Source organism: Maylandia zebra, linkage group LG19, assembly GCF_041146795.1.
Source record: "Maylandia zebra isolate NMK-2024a linkage group LG19, Mzebra_GT3a, whole genome shotgun sequence".
NCBI lineage: Eukaryota > Metazoa > Chordata > Actinopteri > Cichliformes > Cichlidae > Maylandia > Maylandia zebra.
Window position 1 is genome coordinate 9,202,080 of NC_135185.1, and position 11,949 is coordinate 9,214,028.

General features: G+C 48.9%; 1 protein-coding gene across 5 annotated transcripts in view; it reads right to left on the reverse strand.

Moving 5' to 3' along the window:
- Positions 1 to 2,889: 2,889 nt before the first annotated feature.
- kiaa0586 (KIAA0586 ortholog) overlaps positions 2,890 to 11,949 on the reverse strand; it is a 34,087-nt gene continuing 25,027 nt past the window's right edge. For 2 of the 5 annotated variants that reach the window (XM_012924318.4, XM_014410126.4), the window contains exons 11-26: positions 11,699 to 11,914; positions 11,399 to 11,606; positions 11,113 to 11,319; positions 10,911 to 11,011; positions 10,692 to 10,829; positions 9,587 to 9,771; positions 9,390 to 9,514; positions 9,121 to 9,311; positions 8,721 to 9,052; positions 8,383 to 8,621; positions 8,252 to 8,304; positions 8,064 to 8,174; positions 7,902 to 7,986; positions 7,562 to 7,716; positions 7,446 to 7,479; positions 2,890 to 3,090 (exon numbers count right to left, since the gene is read on the reverse strand). In XM_012924318.4, the coding sequence (XP_012779772.1) occupies positions 2,948 to 3,090; positions 7,446 to 7,479; positions 7,562 to 7,716; positions 7,902 to 7,986; positions 8,064 to 8,174; positions 8,252 to 8,304; positions 8,383 to 8,621; positions 8,721 to 9,052; positions 9,121 to 9,311; positions 9,390 to 9,514; positions 9,587 to 9,771; positions 10,692 to 10,829; positions 10,911 to 11,011; positions 11,113 to 11,319; positions 11,399 to 11,606; positions 11,699 to 11,914 (2,523 nt within the window). In that variant the 3' untranslated portion in view covers positions 2,890 to 2,947. The remainder of the gene's footprint in view (positions 3,091 to 7,445; positions 7,480 to 7,561; positions 7,717 to 7,901; positions 7,987 to 8,063; positions 8,175 to 8,251; positions 8,305 to 8,382; positions 8,622 to 8,720; positions 9,053 to 9,120; positions 9,312 to 9,389; positions 9,515 to 9,586; positions 9,772 to 10,691; positions 10,830 to 10,910; positions 11,012 to 11,112; positions 11,320 to 11,398; positions 11,607 to 11,698; positions 11,915 to 11,949) is intronic. The other 3 variants (XM_012924321.4, XM_012924320.4, XM_012924319.4) reach the window with 3 other exon arrangements.

Sequence of the window (11,949 nt, forward strand, 5' to 3'; positions counted from 1 at the left end):
ACTTGACCAATCAGAGGTCTAACAACGCTGCGCTGAGAAGCCTTTGTTCTTCTGTGCAGCGACTTCCTGTTAAGCTCCTGTGATGTCCTGGCGTCGGGCCTTTTCATGAGGAATAAGTAATCTGCTGAGTCTGAGACCCAGAAATCCTCCTAAAAACCTGGAGCCTGCTCTCTGCTGCAGCTCGGGACAAAACGTCCTGTTAGAAAAAACTAATCGGCTTGTCACCTGTCGACCAATCAGGCGAGCCGGCAGGCTCAAAGACGCCGCTGAGCCGGGTACGGGAACACAAAAAGGCAGCAGAACGGTGCTCCTTCAGGTTCAGCCTGAAGGTTTAAAGGGACGGGACCAGCTGCTGATGGGGGAGCAGGAAGTGATGCGTTGCCCTGACGACCCTGCATGTGTTACCTGGTGATGGTTCCCGGAGTCCTCAGGGGGATGCAGACTTTAACGTCCAAATCATCCACATCTTCAGCTCCAGCTCGTTCTAAGGTGGAGCACTTCAGACATCTTGAAGGTCACGAGAACCTCCTTAAGCCGTCCTGAGCCCCGCCTCCTGCGAAGGACAGCCCCAGTTTCAGTCAGCTCAGACAATCTGTCGATGAGCTTTAGTTCCTCAGATTTTTACAAGACAAACTAATTTTTAACCATCAGAGCTCCAGACAGAGGGCAGCACACGATGACCACACGATGACATCTCATCTTCTGCTTTGGTGGAGCTGAACGTCATGACAACAAACTTCTGTTTTACAACAAAAAAAACACAGGATGGAATATTGATCAGGACCAGAGGAGCAAACGCAGCTCCATGAAAGTTTCTGTACATATTTATGGATCAGTAACACACACGCACACGCGCACACACACACACACACACACTGTTCTGCTCAGTGCAGCACTCGAAGCATCCTTGCTCTCATGTTTGTCTTTAATCCCTGCAGAAAATCATTTTTTCTGATTATTTCTCAGCTGACCTGAACTTCAGCCTCGTTAACTGCGAAATGAGATCTTTGAGTCAGGGCTCAGCTGATCAATCAGAAACACGACTGCAGGTAGAGAAGCAGTGTGTGTATGTGTGTGTATGTGTGTTTCCTGTGGCTGGAGATTCGCTGATCATCTGCAGCTTAGTTAAACCTGCACAGAGTTCAAGCCTCTTTCTGAGAACATCGATCGTCACACAAACACACGGACCCTCAGAGAGCCGATTGATCAGCCTGATCGATACTCTCTCTCACACACACCAGCAGACGTGCTGGATTCCTCACACTGTCAGGATCGTTTCACTTCTGATGAAATCATAAAATATTTATTTCGTTTACATAAAACAAATTTCTGTATTTTCAGCTCAGCTTTTATTGTGAAGAGCTGACTTTATCGCTGAGCTCTTATTGTCGTAAATAACAGCTTCCTGCGGGGTTTTCTGTGCTGGATTCCTCACACTGTCAGGATCAGTCTGCTACCACATGACCCAGAGGCCCCTGCAGATCTGTGTGTGTGTGTGTGTGTGTGTGTGTGTGTGTGTGTGTGTGTGTGTGTGTGTGTGTGTGTGTGAGAGCCCTGGTCAGTGTCAGTCTCACTGTCTCCCTCGCTGCTTCACTAATCCCATTTCCTCCCCATCATCCTTTTATCTGCAACACAGTCTGTGTTTGCTGAGTGTGTGTGTGTGTGTGCGTGTGCTGTGTAATAGGAAATGTTCCCATGGTTTGGACTTGCAGGCTGACTCTGTGATTTCGAATGACTGATGAGTGAAATTCACCGTGAAGGTGAAATACAAAGAAACACATTTTCCAATACGGCGATGCCGGGATGGTCCATCTGGTAAAGTAAATCCGTTGGGCATCTTTCTTCGCCTTTAGACAATAATTCTGATGGCCAAAGAACCAAACGGGACAGGCGGAAAAAAATTAATAAAAAGAAACATTTTCACATGAAGGCGACACCTGGAGAGTTTGGTTTACGTCTTTAAGCGTCGTCATGTCACAAAAGCAATAGAGTCAAACTATCGCTCTTTAAATTCCATGACAGATGTGACACGAATCCTCCGTGGCCAGCAGGTGGCGCTGCATTTATGTAATTTGATTTTAAAGGTAAACTGTACAAATGTTTTTCACCATTAGATGGCAGTAGATCTGTTTTCCTACCCCTTCCCCTGGAGCCGTTGAATGGAGGAGTCGAGTCATCTGCGTTCTTACAGCGTTTTTACAGCAATGGCGTTTTATGGAGCCTCACATTAGTTCCACATGTTAGCAACATACGGTAGCTGTGCCACATTTATATTTACAGGTGAGAAGTTAAAAACCATCAGCTTGTTATCAGCACACATTCTAACTGTCCGATAAGAAGTTGCGGGAACTTTTTGAAGGCTACGAACGCCCGCTGACAGGACTCTGACTCACACAAAGGCCCCGCCTCTCCAGATTCAACTGCATAATCCTGGCTAAACATGTTTTAGTCATTCAAGAGATCAAAAACATTAAATATGATCATTAAATATGATCGTACCGTTTACATCAGCTGTCTATGCCGGGGGAGAGGCGTCCATCTTTATTTACTCTGGGGGCTGTAACGCTTTGTGAAAGGAGCCGATACGAGTCAGCGAGTCAGCGAAGCTCACTGCTGACCAGCTGTTGAACATATGCTGAGCTGTCTGTAAGGGCTGCTATTTAGCTGGGATCTCTGTTAGCTTCTATTAGCTGCTGTTTGCCCGGGTTAGTGAAACTTTATTTGAAGTATATCTAACATTATTTGAGTCTCAGAGAATAAACTCAAAGAGGATGGTGTTTGATTAAGATGTTCACGTGTCTCTTTGGGTTTTTGTTTCTTTGGTTAAGTGTAGCATTAAGCTTTTATTGCTGTGAGCAAATTTTAAAAATGAAGTTATTATAACATCTGTTTGGTTTCCATCAGACTTTATTTATTTGAAATGAGTTGAAATATAAAAATATTCTTTTTAAAAACCATCGCTGGTGGAGGAATCCGAGTCTGCCACCGCACTGACCGACGCCTCCATCACCTCCTCCTCCTCCGGAGGTCTTACGGCGGGCAGGTGGACGCCCATCTTCCTGCTTCCTCCCTCCTCCTCCTGCTGTCGAGCTGCAGATACAAACACATAAGATGAATTCAGCTGCGTCCACACAGGAAGCTGGGCCCGCCCACCTTGCCGTTATTACACTCACGTGGTGCGAGCAGAATCATCTGCAGCTCAACGTGGCAAAGACCAAGGAACTGATAGTGGACTTCAGGAAGACCAGGAAACACTTGACCCCTGTTTCAATCCAGGGGGTCAGTGTTGACATTGTGGAGGATTATAAATACCTTGGAGTACACACTGAAAATAAACTGGACTTACAGGAAGGCCAGAGTCGTCTCTATTTTCTGAGGCGGCTGAGGTCCTTCAACATCTGTCGGACAACGCTCAGGATTTTCTATGAGTCTGTTGTGGTCAGTGCTTTCCTCTACACTGTTGCATGCTGGGGCAGCAGGTTGAAGGTTGCTGATGCCAACAGACTCAATAAACTGATCAGCAATGTCGTGGGGATGGAGCTGGACTCTCTTAGGGTGGTGCTGCAGAGGCCATTGTTGTCCAGGATAAAGACAATGTTGGATAACACCTCCCACCCACTCCATGACATGCTGGTCAGTCACAGGAGCACGCTCAGTGAGAGACTGAGATTACCCATAATGCACCACTGAACGACACAGGAAATCATTCCTGCCTGTGGCTCCCTGTACAACTCCTCCACCCAACACACTGTTTACTGCCATAGCTACACCTTTTTTGCACACGCTCTTCTTTCTTATTCAGATATTTATTAGTAAGTGACTTATATGTATATTGTATATTTTGTATATGTGTGTGTTGTCTGTTTTTATTACTGTTTATACTGGAGCACTGTAAACAACAGAACTCTGATTCGTCCCGCTGTTGAATGTGCTGAACTTCTTCCTGCTGAATCTTTTATTCTGGAGAGCAGCTTTGCATGACTCCATTAGTAATAAACTCCTCAGCTCCTCCCCCCTTTAACCTAGCCTTCTTCTGACTGGCTGAGCTCTGGAAGCCTGCAGAGGGGCAGCACTCGGAGCTGCAGTGTTCATATCTGCTGAGTGAGTAAAGCGTTTACATAACGCGCTGACATCAGAGCACTGTGAAAGGAGAAAGAGGCTCGCTGAGGTCACAGCCGAGCATTATGGCGCGCTCGAGGCGAGGAAGAGGAGGTGACGAGAAACCCTTTGACGCGTCCGTTTCCTTCTGCCGGCTCGGCTCATGAGGTTAGTCTGAAGCCTGAGAGCAGCAGGAACTCGCTGACCCTGAGCTGCCACCAGGAATGGAAAAGCAGCTGTGGGTTTCTGGGACACACTGAGCGGCTGTCTCCAGCAGGGAGGAGCATGAAAGAGGAGCTCTGACGGGGAGACGGGAGGCGGTGTGAGGAGCTGCAGGACACTGAGCTCACTGTGAGGAGGAGCCGCCATGATGGAGGTCTGGACGCCTCACTTCCTGTCCCTGAAAACGATTTATTTTTGTTTCAGTCACTGAATCGAACCCTCTGTGAAACTGCTGCTCCTCACTTCCTGTCACATGACTCCTGCCGCTGGGACGGGCGTTCAAACAGGACAATGAGCTCAGTGTGAGGACAGTAACGACGCTGCCTGCTCTCAACACTCAGGGGTCTGTGTGATGTCACAGAACGGCTCCTCCCGACCGCCGTTCAAACGCTCCTTTTAATTGCCTTAAAGGGGGCGGAGCTAAGACTGCTTGTTTCACACAGCAGATGAGCCGAGACACAGAAGGATTATTATGTACTGAGTTATGCAGAGCTGTTCTCACGGTGTCCAGAGATAAACCAATCAGAGCGAGTGGCCCATGAGCCTGCGTCTCTATGGCGATCAAGACAGAGCCATCGCTACTACACATGCCTCCGTTGTCATGGTTACTGAGCATCTTCTAATTAAAGAGACGAAGGTGGACCTGACGAACCTTCACACGCACAGATGTATGTAAACACGTGCTCTGATTGGTCGGTGAAGCCTGCGCGCACTAGAGATGGCACGATACCACTTTTTTATGTCCGATACCGATATCATAAATTTGGATATCTGCCGATACCGATATGAATCCGATATAGTGTGTTTTAATCAACAAAACTGTTTTTTTAAATATCTTGCTGCATTTTGTATAAGTTCATACTCAAGTTTAAAACAACAACTACACTAAAGCTATTCTGTTATACCTGTATGCAAAAAAAAATATTTCATAGTTCAGCAATACTGATCAATCTAATAAACTTAAACCTACACCATCCTCCCTATTCTGGTATTTTAAAGAGTACTTAGCGTAAATATTAAGCAACCTAACTAATAGGGTTCCAACTCCCAGCAACAACAAAAATAAATAAATAAAAAATAGGGAACCACCCCTCACGCTCCACCTCATGATGCTTAATCAACGTAATCAACCTTAATTTGATGCAGTGTGAAAAAAATGCACAGAAATCAATTATTTTTCAAGAAATATTAAATAGATTCAACATCTTTCTTCAACAAAATTGCAGACTGCACAGATGGTACCTTCCCAAAGGAAAAAGTACTATAGCTTACTAGGGTATATATATTAGACTTAATAGTCACTATATACAGTAATTGACTTCTATTCATTTTACATCAAATTAAAACTTTGGGTGTCAGATAATTATTTAATAAAAGCTAGACATTTTAAATGAGAATAAGAAAGAAAAGTATGTCTTTGTGCCCCCTTTTCCCAGTTAATGCCCTATCGGCCCCCCTGGCTAAACTTTGCTAGATCCGCCCCTGCACAGTTACCAGCGTCAGCTACGTAGAAAAAGATCCTCGAGTAGAAAGTAATATTAAATACATTCTAACAACAGCTGATCAAGCTTAAACGTGCTGCTGTTGTTCAGCCACTGGTTTGCTCTTTCTGGCGCAAAGTGGGCCAAAAGCAAACAAGAGAGACGGACTCGCGACAGAAAAGCCGATCAGCTGATCATTGATCAGTTTCATGATTGAAGTAGCAGCAAGAAGAGGCAGTCGCTCCATATATCGCTTGTTAAGCTTAACGCAGGAATGCTTTACAAACATTCAGAGATGGACTTACACACTTGCTTTACTTCTCTCGGGAATAACTTTGTCGGAGATGAAATGCCGGGTTGCTAGCGAAGCTCCAAATGCTATCCAGACCACCGACAGGTCCCGCATGCCACAGCCGCTCTATCACGTGATGCATACTGCTCCGACGTGCTAACGTTCTGAGGTGAGTTACGGCGTGTTGCAAGTTTTGTGAGGTGCTTTCGTGATATTTAATGGATCGGATTACATTTTTTATTTTTCTCCGATATCCGATCCAGTAATTTAGGTCAGTATCGGACCGATACCGATACGTAATATCGGATCGGTCCATCTCTAGCGCGCACACCAGCTGTGATATATTTCCATGACAACCAGAGCACAAAGAGAGAGGCTGATGTTCTTCGTCCTTGTCTTCAGGCACGTTTCATTCACAGGAAGTGAACCGCAGCAGTTTCTGGTTCCTGTAAGGCGCTGGTTGTATGATGTCACAACTGCCTCGTTGTTGAGATCTAAAGCTAAGAGTACACGCCCACATGCTCCCATTTCCTCAGAGCGAGTGTTTGACCTGCTCAGCTTCCCGTTAAAAAGTTTGCCTTCACCACCTGACACCTCGCCGAAGGAGGCGGAGTCAGACAGAAGCCTGTTCCTTAAACACTTCACCCAACTCAGAGCGCCCCAGCTCGACGTCCGTGACCCATGTGATCAAATTCCAGATGTAATAAGAGAACACCTGGTCATGTAACATCGACCTGAGCACCGTGCCGCCGTGCGGGGACGCCTCGGTGGCGTCTCGCCGCCGTGATGCGGTGTTTGTGTCGTGTTACAATCAGCATCACCAAATTTCCAACTTTAAAACAATAAAAGCTGAAGAGTGAGGAGTCACCTGATCTCGTTAACAGCTGCGGCTCTCAGCAGGTCAGTTTCATACTGATCTACCTGTCAGGTGTTTCCTGTGTCTGATGTCATCTTTAGGAATCAAACAGGTCTCAGTGGGCTGCCCTGGTTCACTGGGCAGTGAACCAGGGCAGCCCACTGGGAGACTCGGGCTGGTTTTTGTGTGGACACTTGACACCCCCTGCTGCTCACACGATGAAGAGCAGCCATTTTATTCTCTATGTGACCAAAAGTATGTGGACAGCTGACCTGGGGTCAGTTTCTGTTCCTCAAATGTTGTTCCAAACTCGCTCATTTCATTTCATCTCCTCCATCGTCAGCCGATAAAAAGTGACTCACTTTTTATCGGCTGACGATGTTTCCTGTGCTGCTCCAAGCTCGCGGCGTCCGTGATCTCAGCTAAAAAAAAAAACAAAAAAAAAAACAGCAGACACACAAATCATTCAAGAATCACAGACAGGTGTGTTTCTTACCTGTGTGACTGTTGGACGTCCTGACCAGCAGCACCTGAACACACACACACACTTATCAGCATAAAAATTAAAACACACGAAAACAGCCAACGTGTGTGTGTGTCTGTGTGTCTCACCTGTCCTGGAGTGTGTGTGTTCTCCAGGTGTGGAGGAGGAGACAGCGACAGCTCTGTGTGGAGGTCAGAGGTCAGTGTACCTATTAGCTCCCCCGTCAGGTCGCCCAAAGTAAACGAGCCCTGATTGGTGGCTTCAAAGCTGACCTCTGACACATCTGCAGGGAATGGAAACAGAGTGATGTCAGAGGTGAATCAGAGGCGGGGCCAGTTTCTGACTGAAGCCAGGTGAGAGTGTAAAACCTGGAGGTGTCTGAATGAGAACAGTGTGAGTGGCTCTGTTGTGTTAAACGAGACAAAACTTGTGTTTTTGTCCCTGAGCGTCGTCTGAAGGCAGGCGTACCTGCAGCCTGACTGATCTGTCCAGGTGAGCCGGACTGACCGCTGTGGGTGAAGCTTACTTTCCCGTCCGCCCCCTCCCAGGAGCCCTAAGGACATACGAGGTCAGAGGTCATAAGCTGAGGTGTGGTGCCTCTCACATGCACTCTGATGCCTGCAGGCTCACCTCGGGCTGAGGCCTCTCTCCTCTCTGTGTGACTCCCTGCTCCATTTTGGTCAGCAGGGCCCGCAGGAGGTCGCGACCTTTCACCTGTCCTTCACTGGGGGGGTCAAAGTCCTGGAGGGGGCACATCATTATATTAATATTCAGCTTGTGCTAAGCTTCCAGCAGTGCCTTGCTCAGCGGTTCCTCACCATATCCTGCAGCTCCTGCAGAGAGCTGTTGAAGCTACACACAGCCCCGCCCCCTGACAGACAAACAGAGCACAGAGTCACACCTGCAGGCTACAGATGTTCTGCTAACACACACATGATGATGATGGTACCTGTCATGGCTGCCGGCTGGTTGGCACTGATGAGCAGCTCTCCCTCTGAGATGTGTTTCAGAGCTGCTTCAGTGCCGGCCGTCACCGTGCTGGAGCTGCTGGACTCCTCGGAGGAGGTGGAGGGGGACGCCGGTCCTGCCTCAGGAGGAGGAGAAGGGGAGCGAGCAGGGGGGAGGGAGGGAGGAGGAGGAGGGTGAGGAGAAGAGAGAGGAGGTTCCTCCTCCGCTACTGACATCAACCTGCAGGAGAAGAAACGTGTTAATGAACCAGGAAGTGTGTGTGTGTGTGTGTGTGTGTGTGTGTGTGTGTGTGTGTGTGTGTGTGTGTGTTGGACATACAGAGGTGGTTTGTGTGTGGTTATGTCTTCCACCAGTCTCTCCTCATCCAATGGAAGCTCAGTTTCTTCCCAAGTGAAGGGAGGCGGGGCTTGGTGTACAGTAGCTGGGCTTTCTGCAGAGGGGGTGGGCTCTGGGCTGAGAGTGGGTGTGGCTACGAGCTCTGAGGTCACCAAAAGACCTGGTGGTGCGATTGGTTGAGGAGGCTCCTTATTCAGCGGGCTTGTCGGTTCTGATGGAAGGGGTGTGGTTACTGCCGTAGTCTCTCTGCTGGGCGGGGCCGGGCTGGGCGGTGGGGTTGGTTCCGGTGTGGGGACCAATGGGAGCGGTTCGTTCTGGAAGAGAAGCGGTGGCCTTCAGAGACGGGGCTTAACGCTACGACGCTACGACAGAGTTTCCGTACCTCCTGAGGGTCTGCTGGTCCTGCTGATTCCAGCGCCGGGTCTGGTCCTGCGCCCAGCGGGTCTCTCTGGCCCAGCATCAGGGCGATAGTCTCAGCCAGAACCTCGTTCACCAGCTGCCGGATTAACTCAGAGTCCACGGGCACGCTGGCGTCCACGAACAGCTGCAGGCCTGCGTCTCCTGCTGCCTCCACTGCAGACACACAGAGGAGCAAACAGTCAGGGAGCAGCGGGGGAGCAGAAGAGGAGGAGCAGGAGGAGGTACACCTACCAATGTCTGAGGTGACGCTGCGCTCCTCTGGATCTGACTGGTCCACGTCGCTATTGTGGGCGTGGTCAGAAGGCGGGGGCCAGTACAGCTCTGAGATCATCCTGGACATCAGCTGCTGCTCCACCCTGAACACAGAAACCAAAATGGTGACAATGTGGCGTTGTTTCCACGGTCTGGAGTTCGTGCTGGTTTCTCACCATTCCACCAGCCGGGTCTCCAGGACGTCCCGCTGCAGGACCGTGCCCAGGACGGGGACCTGATCCTGGGCTGGGAGGGCAGAGGGAGCCTGGGGAGGGAAGATGGGACCCTGGTAGAGGACCGGAGGGGGAGACGGACCCCCGTCCAGCTCCACGGCCTCCTCACCCGACACGCTGACCTCCTGCTGAGAGGAGGTTCACTATTCAGTGACATCACTACACCTGAGCTCAAGATTTCTGCACGGCACTGTAACCTACATGTGCCTGACATTAATATTAATGAGTCAATAGATTATTTTAAAACTCTACACAACATCTTCACCTTCTTCATGACTGAAAACCTTCCAAAAATTGTAAAAACCCCAAAATTCTGAAACAGCGGCTCAGTTTTTAAAGTTTTCTGAGATTTCTACTAAAAGTCTAAAAACCCCAAAAAAACATCACAACTGAAAATCAGTGAAATGACGGGATAAAGGATCGAGATATAAATCAGATGTTACTGAAATCACTGAGAAAAAACGAAAAATGAGACCAAAGGATTAATTAATCAAAGTCTCCATGTGTCCAAAAACATGAATAGTAATAGCAATCATCGTCATCATCTTCTTCGCTCTGAGTTGCTGCTGTTCTGTTTTCGTCCAGCAGGTGGCGCTGCAGCCTCACTGAAAACACTGACAGTCTACAGCAGAGGTCTCAACCTGGCGGCTGCATGTTGACGTGAAGAAATCGAATGCAGTGACTTTTTTGTTAAGGAGGAATTGTTTTTGTTGAGTACGATGTTAAAATAAGTTCTTTAAAATGATGGAATATGTCATGAGCAGAGAGCACAAACATGCTGAGGGATGTCTGTTAGCTCAGTGAGAGTCACAAACTCACGTGTTTACTTATGTCTGATTTAGTTAAGAACACAATGACAGCAGCAGTGCTGCCACGTGTGCACAGAACAAACGTCCAATGAAAGGCTTCAGTTAGTGAAGAGGGAACAAAACATTTCAGGAAGTATTTGTGGGCATTTTTTTGTTTTTATACTACTTGAAGACTAAAGTGGCCGTCCTATGAGACGACGGTGGCTGCTCTAAAGCACAGAGGAGGGGGAGGGGCTTACCTGCACAACATCAACAACAGACAGGAAGTCAGTTCCAGGGAAGAAGTCGTCCTCTTCCACTTCTTCCTCGTTCCCTTCGATGATGTCAATCGTGTGTGATGGAGCACGGGGAGGAGCTTGTTCTGCCTCCAGGAGCTGCTGTGAACACACACACACCTGTCAGAGCTCACACCTCCACCCTTGACTGACTGAAGTCCTCAGAGGCTCAAAGCTGCTCACCTGGTCAGGTGCTTCATCGCCCACAGAGGCTGTTGGAGGGGCAGCGAGCGCTGATGTCACTTCCTGAGGATGCTCACACCTGGAGTCCATCCGGGGTGGACCTGCATGGGGAAGGTTGTGTGTGTTATACTTGACCTTTGACCTGGAACTGTTGTTTATGTTTATTTTAACCTTTACAGAAACAGGTTACTATGTTACTGACCCAGTGGGATCGCTATGGCGACAGGGCAGCTGTTTGCAGGGGTCATGCTGAGGTCATCAAAGTGACCTGAGGTCAGGTGTGATGAGCTGAAAATGTGAGATCGTCCAGGTGAGGAGGAAGCAAAGGGAGGGGCTGAAATGATTGGTTGGGGCTGAGTGAGGGGTGGGGCCAGGCTGGTCTGAGTCTTGGAGGACTTCAGCTTCACACCTGAGACGCAGAGCAGAATGTTTGACAACGCCCACAGGTCAACCTTTACCATCACACTTACTGATGTTGACTTTCTGACCTCGGACACTCTCCACTAGTCGGGGGCGGGGCTTCCTTCCGAGTGGTGAGGCAGGTGAGCTGAGGCGAAGGTACGGACTCTTCTTCAGGGTCCGTCTCAGACCTTCATACGGCGCCCGGCCATACAGCCGGGTCAGGTACGATTCTCCGTCCACTTCCAACTGATGACGCTCAGCTGCTCCACCTGTGCCTCGGTTAGGCTCCACCCCCTGCAGGTGCATAAACACATAACCAATCAGTGATCGCTTGTTTGTTATTGATGAGAAACTAATCAATGGCTTCCAGAAGAATCCAGCCTCACCGCTCTGATTCCGGCTCTCTGCCCTCTGCTTCCTCTCCTCGCTGTCCTCATACTTCCTGTTCCTCTGAGCGCGCCCACTGGCCTCTCCTTCCCTGAGTGGGCGGAGCTATCAGCGTCCACAGCTGAGTGATGGTTTCTGATGTTCCCTGAGGACATCTCAGCCTGATGGCAAGGCAGAAAAGGGTCAGTCCCCGTTTTACTTCTTCTGCTCTTTCTCTGAGCACCGGGGGAGGAGCAGAAGAAGAAAAGTT